The sequence below is a fragment of the Pleurodeles waltl genome, chromosome 4_1 (assembly GCF_031143425.1).
Source record: "Pleurodeles waltl isolate 20211129_DDA chromosome 4_1, aPleWal1.hap1.20221129, whole genome shotgun sequence".
NCBI lineage: Eukaryota > Metazoa > Chordata > Amphibia > Caudata > Salamandridae > Pleurodeles > Pleurodeles waltl.
The window spans coordinates 274,424,345-274,443,932 of record NC_090442.1 but is presented as its reverse complement, the minus strand read 5'-3'; the positions used below and the strand labels follow the sequence as shown (position 1 = coordinate 274,443,932).

The 19,588-nt window shown below is 41.1% G+C and overlaps 1 protein-coding gene across 2 annotated transcripts in view; it reads right to left on the bottom strand.

Moving 5' to 3' along the window:
- SCUBE1 (signal peptide, CUB domain and EGF like domain containing 1) overlaps positions 1-19,588 on the bottom strand; it is a 2,009,692-nt gene that overhangs the window by 946,804 nt on the left and 1,043,300 nt on the right. For both annotated transcript variants that reach the window (XM_069228295.1, XM_069228296.1), the window contains exon 10: positions 4,254-4,376. In XM_069228295.1, the coding sequence (XP_069084396.1) occupies positions 4,254-4,376 (123 nt within the window). The remainder of the gene's footprint in view (positions 1-4,253; positions 4,377-19,588) is intronic.

Genomic DNA, 19,588 nt, shown 5'->3' with positions numbered 1-19,588 from the left:
CATAAACCACCACCCAGTGCTCCTCAGGAACCTTGTGAACCTTCAGTTCAACTTCATAAGCAGAAAACCACTTATCAATGTCATCTCCCAACACAAAGCAGGGCACAGAATCTTTGGATATACAAACCCTTTTGTCTCCAACAGGTACTAGATGTATGCTGCCAATATTGCTGGACTTTGAATTCCAGCTCTTTCAGGCTCTTCTCATGAGTCAACCTTTCCAAGGCATGTTTCTCCTCCATCTTTAATTTTGCCATCAATAGCCTGAATTCACTCTCCTCCCTCCTCTCTGCTGGTTCCTCTGGGGAGAGGTCGTGGAAAGAGAAACTGCTCTCTACCCTTGCAGAAAGCGCTCGTTCTGGGGGCATTTCATCCCCCTCTTCTACAGGTAGTTCCTCTGAAGGGATTTCTCTCAGGGCCATCCATCTCATCATCCTTTCCCGAGGTCACATCCAAAGCAGCATTGGCTGCTGCCCAGGGCCTCAGTGCCTTTTGCAGTTCCACCTTCCTAGTGACAATCTGGGCAGGAAGCACTGCTCCCTTGCAGAAGTTCTTGAACTGGGCCACAGTATAACTCCCCAGGTTGGCCAGCTCAGATTCCATTCTTGCAGGTGCAGCTGTAGATCCTCCAGTTACAGACATGAATTTAGGAAAAAAATAAAAATGCCAATTGGAGAGAAATGAAAATTCTAAATGGTCTTGGGTGTGGATGGGTAGTGTACACCAAGTTACTGTATGGAACTGCACAACAAGTCCTATCCCACTGCTGCCACAAGTGTTAGAAATTAGGTTTCTGGTTGGCAGAGGTATGTATCCTGTCCAACCAGGAACCACAATTCTATTCAGGATAAGTCAGATGCACACTAGAAGTTAACTTGTGCTCACCCTATAGTAGCTTGGCACAGATCAGTCAGTCTTAATTCAAGAGACAATTTGCAAAGTATTTGTGTAACACTTTGAACAGTTAAATACTGAACACACTACACACAACTAATCCACACCAGGTTAGAAAAATAGAACTTGACTTAATTAACAAAACAAGACCAAAACAAGAAAAATCCAATATGTAGAATTTACAATAAGATTTTTCAAAGAATTAATTAAACTTTATGGCTTAGAAGCAGAAAGCGCCAACCAGGGCTATCTGGTTGTACTAGACCAGGCCAAATTCAAAAGTTCAAACTGACCGCGATGGAGCGCAGGCTGGCTACAAGACCCATGCAGGGCCCGCTGAGCAAGAGTACCTTGGTCCTTGAGATGTGTTGGTTTCAATCGGTGCAACAATGTCGATGCGTTGGTTCCGGGTCCGCACTGAAGAAAGCAGTGAGGCAATGCATCAGCATCAATCCAGAGGATGAAGGCGATGCATTGATTCTGGGTCATGAGCAGGGGATGATGAGTTGTGCAGTTGGCAATGTGGTCCTATAGTGCTCACAGCAGTGGTGCGCTGCTGTCGACAGCAATGCAGTGTTGTCAGTCCTCGCAGCAGCAGTGATGTGGTAGCGAAGTGTTGACAGCGAAGATGATGCGTCAATTCCAAGGTCAATGCGTAGTCCTCTGCTGGAGCAGCCGAAAAAAATACTTCCAAGGGCCCAGGACTGGGTTGGCACCACTTGGCAGGGCAGGACTCACAGTTTGCAGAATCCACAGGCTGTATCAGGATTGTTGGAAGACTTCTGTTTCCCTGAGACTTCAGGAAACTGGAGGCAAGCCAGCCAGCCTTTGCAGTCAGTCTGGGTTCAAGTGATGCAGGACCAGGCCTTCTCACCCAGGCAGGGGAACAGCAGGGCAGCTCAACAAGGAGGGATCCAGCAGAGTAGCAATCCTTTAAGTAGCACAGCAGTCTTTCTCCCTGGCAGAGCATTCATAGGTCCAGAAGTGTACTGATTTGGTGGAGTCAGAGACTCAGTACTTACCTCCAGTTGTGCCCTTAAAGTTGGGGTGAGTTCAAAGAAGTTTCCTTGAAGTGTACAGAGGTCCTTTCTTCCCAGCCCTGGGACTATCAGTATGGGGTCATCAACCCTTTGTGTGAAGACAGACACTGCCTATTCAGGTTTAAGTGTCAGCCCACCCCTCCTGCAAAGGAAGAGCCATCAGAATGCAGATGAGTGCTCAGACACACCTAAGCGTCCTGTGTTTGTGGCTGTCTGGAGGGAATGCACAAAGTGCAGCTGTCACCCACCCCAAACATGTATTGGAGACAGGCTGCAGGTATACAGAGCTGCAAGAGCAGAGACATTTCCACTTTCTAAAAGTGGCATTTCTAAAATAGTAATTCCATTCCAATGATATAAAACATGGCTCCTTCTCAATTAGGAATTACAGCTTAAAAGTGCAATACAAAATCCCAATGTTAACCTATGAGAGGGGTAAACCATTTAGTAGTGAAACATGCCTTTGGTGGTGGTGGTGGGGGGGGTTCACTATTTCACTATTCACTACCAGGACATGAAAACCTTAAAAGTACACAGCCTGCCTTTTACTTACACAGTACCCTTCCATATGGGCTACCTAGGGCCTACCTTAAGGGTGCCCTATGTTTAATAAAAGGGTTTGTAAACGGTTTTAAATGTCAAGACGAAGTGGCAGTAAAACTGCTCACACAGGCTCTGCAGTGGTCATGGGGCTACTGGAGTGGGTGGCACAATGAGTGCTGCAGACCTACTAGTAGCATTTAATCTACAGGCCCAAGGCACAAGTAGTGCACTTTACTGGGGACTTATAAGTAAATTGAATATGCCAATAGGGGTTAGGCCGATGTTACCATGATTTAGGAGGGAAGGTACAAGCACTTTAGCACTGGTTATCAGTGATAAAGTCCAGAGAATCCTACACCAGCAAAAAAAACGAAGTCAGAGAATGGAGGGAGGCAGGCAAAATGTTGTGGAGGAAGCCCACCCCAAGGCTGTCAGGTCTAACACTTAACAGCTAAAAAATTCCCCTACGGTACAACAATATCTAAAAGCTGCACTGAAAATAAAAACGTTATTGTTTTCCATCAATTGTTTACTTCATATTTCATTAACTTTTGCAGTAAAAGACTTAACTTTTCCCTATATAAAAGTAAACACTGTAATAAATATAGCAACTACAGCATTTGATTCTTATTGCGCATTTACAAACTCCCCCATTTCCCTTGAACCATTGCACCATCTTTCGTATGGCATAATATGGACTTAGACCTATTCTAAATTTTAGAATCTATTTCCTCATTTCCGGATTGGGTAGAGCTGAGATATAAGGGAAGACTATTCCACTCCTAGATGAGTCCCAAAAAGGAGGTGTAGATTGTTTCAATAATAAATAAAATTCCTTTTTATGGATGCTTCCTCGGCCTTAGCTCTTATTTCAAGTTTCAATTCCTCTCTCAACCTGCAGCCCATTTTAGCTCACTTCTTTAAACTTCATCTCTACAGTCAAATGCTATTTTGTCACCACCTGAAGTTAATAGTTTACTCCAAAATCGTAATGGTTGCCTGCAAAGAAATACAATATCAGGAAGGAAGTCTTGTATCCATCCGTATTGCCTGTATCCTAGAAGACATGAACATACATATTTTTAAATCTTCATTTATAGGTTTCAATAATAACGAAAATGAGCAGCATCAGCCGCTGGCATATCCACTTATTACAGCTCAGCAGTATTTTCATGTCATGAATCCGTGAGTGCAAGACCAAAGGTCAATCCAATTAAGTGTATCAATATTTACATTGTGGTTTAAATGTTTAGCAAGTGGCTTGCAGACTAGAGCACACTAGTCCTACTGCTTTTCCAACATGCAACCATCATCAATGGACAAACCAATCGACCCACAGCACGCAGTGCATACTATCTCATATGATATTCAGATCAGATTATTCTTTAATGTGCATGTATGTAGACTTCAAAGTACTTGAATAGCTCTAACTATAGGATTTATGACAACCTCACAAAATGAGTAGTACTTGCTCCTTCCGTGTTGTAGAATTTTCTCTTTGTTAATATGCTTGTAACTTGAAACGCTTTACATCAGCTAGCTCCTCGACTCCTTTACTCGGGCATTAACTATCAAGAAAACATTTGGTCATTATTGCTTCACTGGTAAAGGTTGCTATCAATTATTTTGCTATATTATTCAATTCTCGGTGGGTTAGTCTGAACCGAGACACACTCCATAAAGCACCCCTGTTGAGTTCTCATTGGTTTCCTGAAATGTGAATATATTTCTGAGAAACTGAAAATAGGGAAATGGACACTGTAGCAATGTACGTACCAACACAGTCCTTTCTGTTCCAGTGCAGCCCCTTTCCCGGTGGACAAACGCATTCGTAGCTTCCTGCTGTGTTAATGCAGCCGTGATCACAGCTGCCATTGTTTACGCTGCATTCATCGACATCTAGAAATATTTAAACAAAAAATCGCAAGTCATTATAGCAGGTCGCTGATACAGTTGAAGAAACAACATAACATGCATTATTGTGTCATATATTTAATAGTGCGTTTATTTAACTAGCACTTTAAAAAAATATGTTGCTGCTCACGATTACAATTTTAACCTGCGCTGGACGTCAAATCTTACAGTACAGCCTATTTTAACTTAAACAAAAAATTACATTTGAATAGAGAGCCCTAAACCTGCAGATCCATCCCAGCAACATTATTACACATTAAGAAAATGCTTCTAGTACTGCTACCTGAATGATTCCATGTGATTTTATTGGAGTATAATCACCGTGACATTAATATTGGGAGGATCATTTCGGGTCCCCGTTATTTTGGACAGTAATCATGGGTCACATATTTTACAGGGGGTTACCGCTTGTTTCAATGTTCACTTACCCTCTTTTGCATTATTCTGGTCTTTCCCATCCCTCGTCTCATTTTTTACCACTCCCGCACACATCCATTATATTGACCCACTTTGCTTTCCTGTCTTATTCCCTTTCCTGTTTGTTTTGAAAATGTTTGTCTTCCCAATGGGTTTTCATCAATGTCTTGCTTCCCAATTTTAGTTTTCCGATTCAATCATGTGGGACAAGCAACGATAGCAGTCTCTCCAGTCTGGTGTACTACCAGTTGTCCTTCAGTAGTAATATTAGTTCTAGCTAAGATCCATGTAATGCTAATGGCAGTAAGATTAATAGTGGTAGTAGGCGTAGCAGCAGTAGGAGCAGTAGTAGTAGAAGTGTCAGTAGAAACATTACTTGGGAACAATTGCGCAATAAGACTGCACTATTTATACTAGCAGCAATAACAATAATGATGCAACTGGTGGTATTGATGTTGTGAAGTTTGTAGTGACAGTACCATATTCAGTATAGTCTATTACTAATTATAGCAGCAATGCTATTAGTATACCAATATTCATGGGCTCGGTTGTAGTCTTACCAATGGCGGCTGGTGAACTTTGAAAGCGGTGGGGCGTAAGACTAAATCAAGAATTTGCAGGTGCGGGTATAGCAAACAAGCACACCTGTCCCAAAAGGGGCACATAGGGTTCTACTACAGAGAATTCTGTTGAAGAAATGACTAAAAGGTGCAATTATAGTACAACATATCTCAGATGTAATTTTAAAGTACTGCAGCAGATCGCACACGTTTTCCTAAAATACATTTCTGTGAATTCAGACTTCTCACTAGAACAAATGTATTTTTGGGGTGGTGGGCTAAATTAATTTTGGCTTAGACAAGTGAAAGAGATAAAGCTGCTGAAAGGGGAGTGATCAATAAGTTTTACTGTTATCACGATGAGACCACAGTTTCTGCAATGTAATTTCATTTATGCAACATCATGAAAATCAGTGGTTTAAAGCTTGCACATTTTTGATCATAGAAAGCAAAGCTGGCAAATAGACTGAGGGAGTACCATACATCCCATGCCTTTAATATTAAATTTACCTGTACGAATACATTGCATCCGGTTACAGCTGTAGAGCTTCTACTGAAGCAGTCAGTCAGCTAACTCATAAAAGCACAGTGAAGCACCCATTGACTTTTTCCCCAACAACAATCTGGTGCTCCCCTGAACTGGTCAGGGCTCTCCAGTTCTTCCTGCCCATACTGGCTGTTTCAGGGGTGGCAGTGCTTTTTCCTCAACTATATGTTTTATAAAGTGTTTATAAAACATGTAACTCTTGTAACTACTTGTATAAATGTTTGGGCATTTTATATATTTTTCATAAATCCTAAAATTAAGGTAAACCAATCAGGCTTTCACAATATGCACACTTTCGAGCAACTCTTTCATATCTCAGTATAAATGGCTCATTTCCCAACTCTGCTAAATGTGAGTGACATGCACACGTTATGCCAACAATGGCACTAATACCTTTGCAAACACAATAGACCTCTCCAAAAACCTCAGCAAATCACAAGAGGCCTCTCCAAGCCTCCACTTCCCCTACACGCCAAGAGAGCCTCTGGCTTGCCTTACATTTTGCTTCCCATTTGCTTGTTTGATCAAGGAAAGCTAATACCAGCATTCTCCTGCACACCTCCAGCACAATCATTCAGTTGTGAGTGAGCGACCAGCTGGCTAATCTAGAACTGAGGTGACCACATTTAGCAACCCTTTCAAAACTAATAAGAACTCATACTGTTGTGAATTTACACTGAATTCTGGCACCTGTAGTTTGTTATTTTACTACAAATACCAGAATGCAATGGGAAATCTGCATAGGACAAGCTACTGAAACCAAACATGGTTCAAATCAGGGTGAAGCATCACTAAAAGCTATGCTATATTATAATGCAGATACTGATATTTACACATTGCTTCATCAATGGCTCACTAGGGGAGCACAGTACATGCAATGGCGGCTTTGAAATAAAAGCTATGTCTGAGAAAGGGTCATAAGATAGGATAGTATTGTTGGTTCCTGGCAGGGAGCAGCACGTGCGTGGAGCAGCATATTATTGAAGCCATGGTGCGTTTAAAAAAAACAACAAATTAAATAGTGGTCTGTAGTTTAAAATAGGAGTTTTCTATTGCCCATCTCATGCAGATACTTTGTACGTTTGGAGCTCAGTTACCTACATTGCAATCTTAATGAAAGTGTAAGTGAAAGTGCAAGTAAGGCCTTCAGTGGTTTGCACACACCCTAACATCAATACTGTGATGTGTGCTGTATTGTTTGCCACTTTTCTTGTTTGCGTCAGGGCTTTAAACATAATGTTGACTGATGTTAGCAGAGGTGCCACTTCAGGGGTAAGTAGTTGAACCCCAAATAAGAAAGGCATTTTACCCTACTTGTTTATTTTCAGTCCATCTGTGAATATGAATTGGAACTCTCCCAAGACAACCGCAGCCCGGGCATCGCTGGAGCCTGCCTCAAACTGTATCTGCCTTAAATTGAACAATAAGAGCCAAGGATCACATTTCTAATAAATCTTTGTAGTATAATGACCTTAAGTTATTGGCCTCCAGTAAGTGTAAGGCTAAGGCCTTCAAAGACTTATTTCATACTTTCCACCCGTAACTTGCCCATGTCCTCTGCAGCAGTTGCTTTAAAACGTGTGCCTCTGATGTTCAGACGGAGGGATAATAATAGTTAGTTTATATTAACTACTAGTATAGTATGCATCTTAAAATTAACGGTTTCACATATGCTTTCAATTTGGCAGCTATTATGAACTAAAGATTGCAGTTTAGGAACCTTTAAGGTCAAAAGAAGCAGTCGTTCACTTCAGGATTCCAGCCACAGACCACAACTGGGATCACAGCACAACACACTGATCACTGCTAATCGTTTTCATAGCTTGCTGGGAGATGAAACAGGTGCATGCGTTTTGAGCAGTTTATTTTGGAAATGCATATATTTTAATTTCCTTTACCTCAGGTGCGAGGAAGGCTGGCTAGCTTCTTTCTTTTAACTTTTTTTTTTATTTCAAGAGTGTTTTATTGGGATTTTATACAATAGGAAAAAGAAAATGGAGAATAAAAAGATGGTTTGGGCAAATGTTAGTGATATTTGTATTGTCCAACTTGTGGGTCAAAGCGCAGTTTCGATAGCTAGCAATTGGAGAACAGCTAAGTACTCCTTGGATGGCACTAGATTTGTATGATATTATTATCAATGTAAGGAGTGTATCAATGTTAATTAATGCCAATATGAGATTTGATAAATCTAAATTATGTTGAAAGTGAGAAGATGAAACATTTGCAATAAATCCGTCATTGAATTGAAGGCAATTATAAAACATTCAATTTAACCCCACATTTCTTTGGTTTGTCACAGGGCAGGACAGGCAGGGTGGGGTTAACTGCGAGGCTTGCTGAACTGTGAACCTGGTTGTCCCTGGTTGCTGTAGAGCTGAAGCCCGCATCGCCCAAGGCTAAGCTTATTGGTGGAGGAAGTCCTTCAGGAAGGAATGTAATCGCTTTGCTGGGCTGGTGACAGCACGAGCATCAGGGCTGTGAGCTCGTCAGCCCGGCATGTCTAGGCTCGCTGGTGCATGCTCACAGTGCATGATTTGTGCCTGCCATAGCCCTGAGTTGCCAGCACTGCCTGAAGTCAGTGTCTGCGTAGCAGACAACCTAAGGCAGTTTACTGGCAGAAGTTTTGTTTCAATCATAAATTGAAAAAACAACTGAGTGCCAGAAAAAGAATGATGGTGCGCCCCCCGCTGAACCGCCTTGAGTGTTACAAGTAGTAGGAATAGTAGTCACAGTATTGAAATCATCTGAACTAGTAGTTAGAACAGCAGAATCAGCCAGACCAGTTGTAGTGCTACCAGTAGCAGGCATTTTAGTGGTAATGGAAGTGGAAGTGGTTGACAAATGTAGGTGTATGAAGCAGAAGAACAGGATAATAAAAGAGATCTTTTCGTGCGATGATTAGACTTATGGACACATATTTTGCTCAGGAAAACTGACAAACGTAAAGATAACATATTTATTGATGTACATTTCTCTGAACAATTTTTACAGTTCATTCAGATATGGATTACGACTCAACATCATTTTCAAAAGCATTGTTTATGAACTGGCATGCGCATTTGTCTAAATGGAGTGCCAGCCAAAGTCATTGAACATTTTTCTTTTAAAACCGGCATCATAGCAGCATACACTTTAGATGTCTTTCCCAAAAAAGTCAGAGAATTACTCCTGCATGGTTCCTCCAACATTTGGAGTACATTTCTGGCAATTGTGGGACTGTTTTTATTATTTAAAAACTAATGCTTATTTAGAGATGTGAGCCTGATTAGGCCTCATTTGTCCTGCACTAACATCTGTTCCTGTTTCCAGAAATAAATGTGCTATTTTAGTTTACGTTAACAAGCCTTTGCATGTTCATGCGTTCTGTGTGCTTTTACACTTCAGAAAAACAAGGAAATAAAAACCTAGACTGTGGTCTCTGTATCAATAAAATTTATTAATATGTGTTCTGCTGAGGAAAACATGTTCAGGATGCTTTTTTCTTTGTAACAAATCAAGTCGCTTTGCTCAAAGTTTCAGAAGGATCCCTTACCACAATGATCTAACCATTGTAATGTTGCCTTACATAAATATACTGTTTTTCCTAATTTGCTGGGCACGAGCTGAGCATGCATGTTTGTTCTCTTTCAGAAACTTGTTTTAATTCAGAGGCAACTCAAGATCTTTCTGAATGTATTTGTTAAGTAACAGTTTGCTAGCTTCCTTTTAATGGAATAGAAGTAATAATTTTCAAGGTTACAATCGTTGGTATGGATATGGTTGGATCATGAATTTGATTAACCAATCACACTCTTTTTGAAGTAGGTGATGTAGTTAGTGATTGCAAACTAATAATTTGATTGGTTGCTATGCAAAAGTAGCATATTAGTATATCCCATTTAAGTGATGTCATGTTTCTTTCATTTGTGTGAAAACACTATAAGATATAATGTTTTTGGAGCTGTGCCAGTCTTTTATGCCCTTTCCTTTGGAAGCAGTCTCTAAGTCAGTACTCTTGGTGAGCTATACTTAGTTCTGGCTCATTGCTTGCTTTGGAGCTAGACTTTATGTTGGTCCTCTTGCATTATTGAGGTTTTGGCTGATGAGTGACTAACTACCTTTTGCCTTCTGTAATGATCTTAATTTTGATTAACACTTTAGGGTTTTGACTTCCATTCTTGTCTTGTGAAGGTTTTATTAACTGGCATTAGAACTTAGAGCCTGATTCAGATCCTGGCAGAATTGGTCCCGCTGTCGATTTTCCATCGGAAAATCCAACCAACGACTAGGCGATCTGCACGCTCTATTTAGCTGCTGGCGGGCCCATAGACGGAAGTCCATCGTGGACCAGCCATCACCACCAGACATTTTCATGTCTCACGTCAACGATGCCATAGGCAAAAGTGGCCTGCAGTGGCACCTTAGCCAGTTTTACGGCTGGGCCAATCATAATGTGCCTTCCCACCACCACAACTGTGACAGGAAAATCTCCACACCTGAGTTGGCGGATTGCAAGGCATATAAGCCTGAAACTTACCTTTTCTCTTTTTTTCACTTCCCTTGAGGCCCTGAACCCGATTGTACAAGTGCTTCCTTTGATGTTGCTTGACCACGACACAAACCAACCCCATCGTCACTGGAATCGAGAATGTCTTTTTTACCTGTTACCACTGGAACTATCTGTTTACATTAGCTCTGGACTCATGCATTTTGAATTTATGCATAGAAGTAATAGTATATAATGTGCAATGCATGTGTGTGTAATGTGGTAGTGTAAGAAATCTAAAGAAACACGCATATATTTGTTTAACATTTACAAATTTGGTCCCAGCTGCCTTCATGTCAATGGACACCAGCAATGAAAAGTCACATTAATCCCAAAGTCAAAATGTGTCTATACAGGTGTATTTAATCATTTTTCCTAAACTATCAAATCAGATACATATATTTTACATATTATTGGAACAGCATAAATTAAAATAAATATCAAAATTGCACCAGGCAAGGCAAAAAGTTGTTTTGCAATAAATTCAATAGCAATGTTACTTCTAAACTTAAAACATCTCATACATGTATTAATGTCACATTTCCCCTTGTCTAGTGCATTTTCTGTATATTATTACATTATTGTACTGTATAAAATGTGTACATTTGTAATAAACATACCTGTTCCAAAAAAATTAAAAAATAAACATTTTGAACTTTGGTGTGTGCCCATTTTAATGATTTATGTTTGCACAAAAATTACCATGTACATTACAAATGTTTATCATTACGGTATGAACTGTACAAAATGTTATTAAAATACCTTTGTTTGATCACTGTCATGATTGAAAGTAAGTTTAGGTTAGCCATTTTTTCGTAATTAACATAGTTACTAATAAAAGACTTGTAAAGAATACATAATGTCAGGACAAGCTGTGTGAAAAGAAATATAATATTTATTCCATGAGATACCTTCTCTCAAATGTTTATTTAATGAAACAAAGTATTTACAAAGCAAATGATGCATAGCAACCCATAAAGACCAAACTTGCCTCCTAATCACAATGCCAAGGGCCAACCTCCTCAGGAAAGGACATCAAGTGGGCTCTTAGCAGCCACCCTAAGGATGCTTCTTGGGAGGGGTGGGTTTGGGTTTAAAAGGGGTCAGGGACGGTTAAGAGGTTCACTCGGATGGAGAAAAAGGGGAACAATGGGTGGGAGAGGATTGGGTTTGGGAGGTAGGGGAGCTGGAGTGGGTAATGTGTGTGTGTGAGTGTCTGTTTTGCAGATGCATGTGGGTCTGTTGTATGTGGTATATGTTTGGGTATGTGTTTCTTTGAAGGTGTGTGGTGTTCGAGTGAATATGTGCATTTGTATTTGGTGGGTGTTGTTTTCTGTGTGAATGTTTGTTTGGATGAGTGTGGCACTGATGTGGGTAGTGTGGTTGTGGTGAATGTGACTGTATGTGCTGCAGATACATGTGTGTCTGATGCATGTTTGAATGTGTGTGGTTTTGTAGATGTTTTGGTTTCGGGTGTCTATGAGTGTTTGTGTTTTGTGGGTGTTGACTTGCATGTAGGTGTGCATGTGTGTGACTGTGTTTGTTTGGAAAAGTGTGCTGTTGAGGTGGATGTTGTGGTGCATGTTTGTGTGCTAGTGGTTGTTTGTGTGGTAGTGGCTGAGGTGGTGGTAATGCTTGTGTCTGTGGTGGTGGGTGTTGTGGTTGTGGGTGTGGTGGTGGTGCTTGTGAGCGTGGTGCCTGTGGGTGTAGTGTCAGTAGTGTGTGTATGTTGGATGGGTGCATATTTGGGTTTCTTTGTGTGTCTGTGTTTTTTTGTGGGTGTGGATATGCTGCTTGTGTCTGTGTGAGTGGGTGCATGCAATGTAGTGAGTGTGCTTGGGCTTGGGATGGGAGTTGGGATTTGGGATAAAGAAGGGACCGGAATAGGGGCTCAAGTTTGAGCGGGTTAGGGGGCTGTGGTCAGTGCAGAGGCTATTTTTGCAAGCGATCTCTCCATGCCAGACACTGAACTATGAATTGCATCCAGGAGTGCAACCATTTGTTGCATTTGGGAGCTAAGCCCCTGGATGCAATTCATAATCATTGTCTGGCTTAAGAAATGCTTCAAAAGAGGTCAATAGCCTCTCCACTGAGCGCATCAGGGGGACAGGGGCAGGAGGGAGGTGTCTGCAACAAAGGAGACCCTAGCCCCTTTTAACAGGGGGTTTAGCCAACTAGGAGGGGTAGCAAGATGGAGGGTAAAGATGCGAATCTGGGTGGTGGACAAGGATGCAGATGAAACAGGTCCTGTAGGGCCTACCACCATTAGGAACGGGTTGCTTGTAGAGGTCTCCGATGACGATATAGAGCTCGTGGGCTCCGTGCCAATCCCCTCACCCTCCATGCCACTGGGTCCATCAGTGTCTGATGTTTCTGCACACAAAACACAGTGGCCAGCTGCTTCCCCACCTTCATGGCCAATGTCTCCTTCGTCTGCTCCTGGAGATGCTGAGAAGACAGATACAACTGTTTTATTGTATCTGTGTAAAGAAAAATGATCAAGCAGTTCTTTAACAAAACATTTCCTAAATGTAATGTTTCACCTGCTCCAAGGCGTTTACATTTATTTATACTTTACCATTACCCCATGCATGTAGGGACCATGTTATGGACCCATTTGCTCACAGTTTTGTAAATTACCATCATTACTTCCATTTCATTTTTAATCATTTCCCTTAAATACTCTTGTGGAATTGTTTAACAACTCTGAATAGTACAGATTGGTTGTTTTGAATTGTGAACTCATGTCACAAAAATAAATATGTAACAAGAAACCTTTGTACCATGTACATTGTCCATCTGCAAAAGTGACTTTCAATAACTCCTTTTCTTCAATATCGATTTATAATCTGGACATAACAAAGGAAACAGAAATATGTTTTAGGTATGTGTTGCTCAGTCATCAATGTGTAGGGATTCCTGTCTGTTTCATTTAATAATGTTTGCCTATCAAATTCATGTCTGTAGAACCCGAATGGCTTACATGCACATTTGGGAAGGAGTAAGGCTTCATGGCAATATACAACTATTAACGTGAACGGACTTGAATTTTGCAGTGAAAACATTTTTTGATATGTTTTTGCCAAAAGATTTTGCCATTGTTCTCATGTTTTGGATCACATGCTCACTATTGTTTGTTCATTACACCAACTCACCAATGTGAAGTTTGGAACATCCACTGCATCATAAGTGCATTGTATGCTATGTCACCTGTAATAGGGTCAATATAACCTCCTTACAATTGTGATTAAGCATTACCCCTGACACAGTCATAAATTGTGGCCTGTTTGGTACAACTGCCCATCATAGCATAGACAAAATCCAGAGACCTCTGTTTTCTTAGGAAGGAATGTGTCTGCTCAAAGCAGTCCTTTAGTAGTGATAAGAAATGTAGTGCCAACAGTTACCACAAATCAATACACAAAACATATCATCATACTCCTTGTGCATAACTTAAACCTTCCACAACTCTTCTTGCACATTGGATGTATGTCAAACTAAGTTTCTGCCATACATTGTTGCTGTAACAAAAATAAGTTTGATAATAAGAACTCCAAAAATAACTTACCTCCTTGATGCTGCTGTTGGTCCCTCAACTGCCCATCAAAGTCTGGATAGGCCACTGCAAGTATACAGGCCATTTGGGGGTGTAGGTGTGCAGCACATACAATTCCCATGTTGGGAGGACTGGCCAATCTGGACTCCATATGATTTTTTGGTCCTGCGTCGTAAGTACGCCCACCTCTTGTGGCAGCGAGTGCTGCATTGCTTGTTGACCCGCAGGGTCCACACATTTCTTAGCAATGGCCTTCCATATGGCCTTTTTCTGATGGGCGTTGACTTAGTTTATTACAAAAAAGAAAGGAAAAAAATTGTGTGCGGTTTTGTTTGTTTATATTGATGCAACACAGTTTTTAAAAATATTCACAAGCATGTGTAAAACGTTAGTACAGCGCATTTTTTATATTCATTTTTTAGTTAGAACTACAATTTTGTAGTGCCAGTTAAGTACCCTCATCACTTTTCAGGTCCTTATTTTACATATCTAGGACGCTAACACCATCTAGGCCAGGGGTCTGAAACATTTCATGTAGTGAGAGCTAATTCTGATCAGTACAAATCATTGTGAGGTATTATAGGCTAAACAACTTGCGCATTGTTAATGCACATTCTTACACCTCACTGCATTAGCTTAATGTCAAATGACCAAAGAGCCATGACTATGGTTATACCCATATACTATGACTAAGGCCACTATGGAAGAGACGCCATATGTGTCAGTGAGAGCGCCATCTTTGGTGATGCATAGCTGCCAAGCTTCCCAGATCTATGGGTGATGTGCTGCTCCAGTCCAGGGTTTTTTCCTTTGAATTCTGGGACTTGTAGTCCTGTTTTATAGTGGGATAAATAAAACTACAAGTCCCTGGATTCAAATGAAAAACCTGGACATGGAGCAGCACATCATGCATTGGCCTGGGAAACTTGGAAGGACTGGTGATGAATGAACATGTGTGTGTATTAAGGGGAGATATTTGTATGGATGACTGAGAGCCTGTGTCATATGTTCTTGCAGCACAGGAAATTAATTTCCCCATATTTGCCACCATTATATGAATAATACAAACATACACTCATTATTCTGAAAATTAGATACATTTAAAGGGCAAAAAATTATTATGCAGACAAGTTCATAATTGGTATTATTTGTTAGCACTTTACATTTCTTTCATTTCCACATATGGCTGTATTTTTCACTTAAACTTAAGTCCCAGTGTCTACTGGCCACTGTAAGTAAGGGGCATGCAGTATGTAAATGGAAAACTTTTAAATGTGAGTATAGTGAAATGAAAAGTAACTTTAATCATCAAGATAACTTTTCAATTAATTTTACAGATATTTAAAAATATTGATGAACATCATTTAGTGCACAGTCAAATTACTGAATTGACTTCACTCCAAACCCAACACTGAACTCAGGAACTAAAAGGGACACTTTAGCCTGTGTTTAAAAAAAATTAATTAGAAATACATCTTCCTTTCAAATATGTACCTGTTCCTCAGGTGTCCCATACAGCTGGCTGTTCAGGGGCAAGACGTCCGTGGTCAGCAACTACAACTCCTCTGCTGAGAAGTGAGGGACCCTGTCACCTGCTTTGCAGGGCATGGTGGCTGCCAGAGATCAGTAACATCACCAAAGCGGAGGATGTGTTGTTGGCTGCAGTGTTAGGAGGCAAATTAGCTTTTTTTGATACGACGCATACATGTACACAACGTATGCGATCGACAATGGAGGCGGACACATCTATTGGCTTTCGGATGTTAATGTTGCACATGTTAGCTTATGGCTGTGTCCGTCGTGGAGTGTTACACCCACTACACGGTCAGCTTCTGCCGACACCCGTAGGATTGCAAATGTACTGAGGGCAAGGTCATGCACTCGCCATTTTAGTTTATGAACCAGTGTATTTTTAAATGTTAATGTTAAAAATTGAACCTGTAAAATATTGTTACATTAATTTTCAACATCACTTGCAAAATGTGTACAGATATGTCACAAAAACACATGGAATCCTACAAAGACATGTGATGTGTGTTGATTTAAAAAAAAAATTGTGCATTTAAAGAGATATTTCTCTTTTTTCCTAAATGCAGACACATGAACCCAGGGAGAGGTAGAAGCCGACAGCATCAAGTGTATAGACCATTTCCAGACCTTGCCACCATGGAAGAAAGGGATATTATCAAAAAACTCAGATTGAATAGGCAAACTATAATTGATTTATGTCATCAGCTGGAGCCAGATCTGCTGCCTCACAATAGGAATCCCACATCAATAACACCATTAGTTAAGAATCATGCCAGTACTCCATTTTGTGGCCACCAGATGCTTCCAATACATTGTGGCAGTATCTGGTGGAATGTCACAACAAACTTTTAGTGGTGTACTACAAGTTCTTCCTTCAATGATGAGACATCAACAGCTTTATCTAGTTTCCACAAAATGAGATTTTTACCAATGTGAAGGGAGATTTTTATGGTTTGGGTAGCCTATCACATGTGGTTGAAGGAAATGATGGCACACATACCATCTTTGTGCCACCACACACCAGAGAACAGGCCTACCACGATTGGAAGAACTTTCATTCAATCAATGTGCAAGTTGTCTGCTTACCTGATTTTTACACAAGAAAGCGTATAAATGAATAAATCTTCGGAAAAAAAACCTGCTTTACTTGTTTCCTGTTCTGCTTTAGAGAGAGGCATTCCCATGCATGTGGTACTTTCCTCACTCATTCTCCTTTTGTCTCCCTTTTTAAAAAATTTATAAGATGCCCTCTTTTTCGCTCACCCTGAAAGCCTCTTCAAAGTCTTGCTTCTGCTCATCTTTACGTGGAAAACACAAATGTGACGAAGCAGCAAAGAGAGCAGAGAGACCTGAGTAGCTTTCAGAGTCAGGTTGTCCTGTGCACACCAGATCACAGCACTGCTTCCACAGCAGCCTAATAGTGGAAAAACCCATTGGAATCTTTGATTGGTAGATCCTGTCATAAATGGTAACTGCTTCTGCAAACCTTGCAAGCTTCTCCACGGTGTTTCCCTCTTGCTTGGCACTGGCTGGAAGTTGTATATATGACGAAGCAGCTGTGACATACAGAGACCTAAGGAGCTATTTTGCCATATATGCCAGCTGCAGAGTAGGGTACAGGGAACATGGGCCACCAAACATCCCCACAGCACAATTAATATCTGATCCCTGCAGGAATTATCTTAATGGAAGGTCAATTATACAGCTTTGTTATGTTGCTGTGCAGTGTGCAGTGTTGCCTCATTGGCTCCTGGGTTACATTGTGCAAGATGCATCTGGGGGTTGCTGTCTTGTAGGATGGGAACTCCAAGGCAACTAGGGCACGCAGTCTCAAATTATGTAGAGGGGAGTATAAAATAACACACATGGACAGTTGCAAAGACCAGTGAAGCAATGGAAGAGAATATAAAGAGCCTGAAATGATGCCAAAGAATGCAGCACTCCTAGTCTGAGTAATGAATTTATTAAGGCACTTCCCAGATATCAAATAAAAGCACACAAAAATATGAACATAAGCATTTAACTTGAATACAGTGAAACATGTGTACATGTCAAAATACTCACAGCAGTTAAACAATGATAGGCAGAAAATGTGCAATACATCTACAGTGAATATATACAGTGAAAATATACATAGTCAAGCTAAATATTGAAGAATTAAAATGCATCACCATAGGGATTGAATCCTTCATCCTTGCCAGCATTAAGCTGAGGAAATCTGAACAGCTGAGGCAGGAGGTCTTCCCAACATGGGATTTTTCCCTCAGCAGTGCGTCCACTTTCCGGCGAGCTCTTTCCTCAATGCCAAGTTTCCCTACCTTATATAGCTTAAGCAAACTCAAGAGGAAGATTCTAGCAACCCCCCCTTTGGCTATGAAATTCAAGCGCTGGCTGTACTCTGCGACCAAGACACGCAAAAGAACTGGCCCTGCCCCAATGCGCATTCCAGAGACAGAGGAGCTGTACTTTTCCTCAATTAAAACATTCCCAGCATGAGACTCTCTTATCAGGTCTACCTTCCACATCCCCCATGTTGTGTTCCAACACAGTGTAACCCTGTGTAAGCCTGTGAGAAAAGCTCAAACACGTTCTGTGTGGAAAACAAGCATGGTGTGGAAAAACCCTGCACCGCCGCTGTGAAGGCACCTGACACTCAGCACAAAATGGAGTCAGTGGTCAAGATGGAGTTGGTGGTTAAATACACATAGCATTATAATGTGGAGGTGGACCCCTGAGACTCCCTTAAGTCACAGATATACATTTTCCTTGGGCTGAATTGAACTCCCCTGAAGGTATGGGGCCAGCATAAGAGGTGGGGCACCCAGGCAGCACAGAGGCTGCAGGGCCCTGTGGTAATGCCCCCCGGCAGCTATCCCTAACCCAATATTGAAAGAATTCACAGAAGGAAAGACCACATTTGGGAGTGTAAAGTCTAACTGGCAATGGGAAAAAAGGAGTTCCTGTGTTTTTGGCAGGAGGAGAAATATAAACATGAGAACTTTGACTTCTGGAAAGTTCCAGTGAACATTGACTATGAGAATATGGTATCAGAGATGCTGAGCCCAGAACTAGAACTATTTTTCCTACATCCTTATTAACTTTACTAACATCAAAGGCACCAGGTGCAGAGCCCAAACAGCATCTACTTGAATTGGGGGCCAGACCTGAATCCAGGGAAAAGTCTTGCCAGACAGAAGCAACCAGCAACAGGAGTGTCTAAAGATCAGTGGCTTATTGTCTAACAGTGCGCTCCATGAGAACAATGCCAGTTAGCCTGAGACCAGACTGGTAAGAGTGAATCTGCCTCGGCTCCAGGACACCTGCATAATCGGGGGTGCTATCCATGCAAACTGCAGCTTTCACAGACTCGGAGAAACACACAGAGGGCTTCTCATTATGGGTTAGATAAAAAAGGAGAGGAAACCATCAACTGAGGTGCCAAAGAGTAAAGTTCTTGGGTACAGTCTGTAAGACAGTGTCATGGCAAACCAACATGTAGTGTGTTTATGTTTTTTCCCGGCGAAGTGTCAACAAACAAAATATTCCTATGTATGAGCAGAGTACAAAAACAATGTACGAGCTAGAAGCAGGTGTAATTGAGATATTTCAGGCCCTGGAAAATATAGGGGTGTTTGATCTGGCAGAGCAAAAAAACAGCCCCGCATTACATTTCAGTTGTTAGAAGGTAGTCATGTTATGTTTGTACAAAGAAGAAGATCTGAAATAATCCGTCAGAATTAAGTGAAACCTCTGGTGCAAGGGCCAGGCAGACAATATACATGGATCAAGCAGGACATTGGGTGTGGGTCAAACAGTAAATTAGGTTTTGTACCAGAAAGGAGGTGTAGACGCATCACAGGGTAGTGCTCAAGTCCAATTCTAATTGGCATCAGGGTCTGACTAATGCATTTCTCAATATGAGAAAGCTGTGAGGTGTAATCTCCCATGTTTTTGAGCACTGAGGGCCAGATGTACAAAGGGATTTTGTATTTCTTAACGGGCCAAATCGCAATTTTATCCCATTAAGAAATACAAAACAACCTTTCTCTATGTACAGAG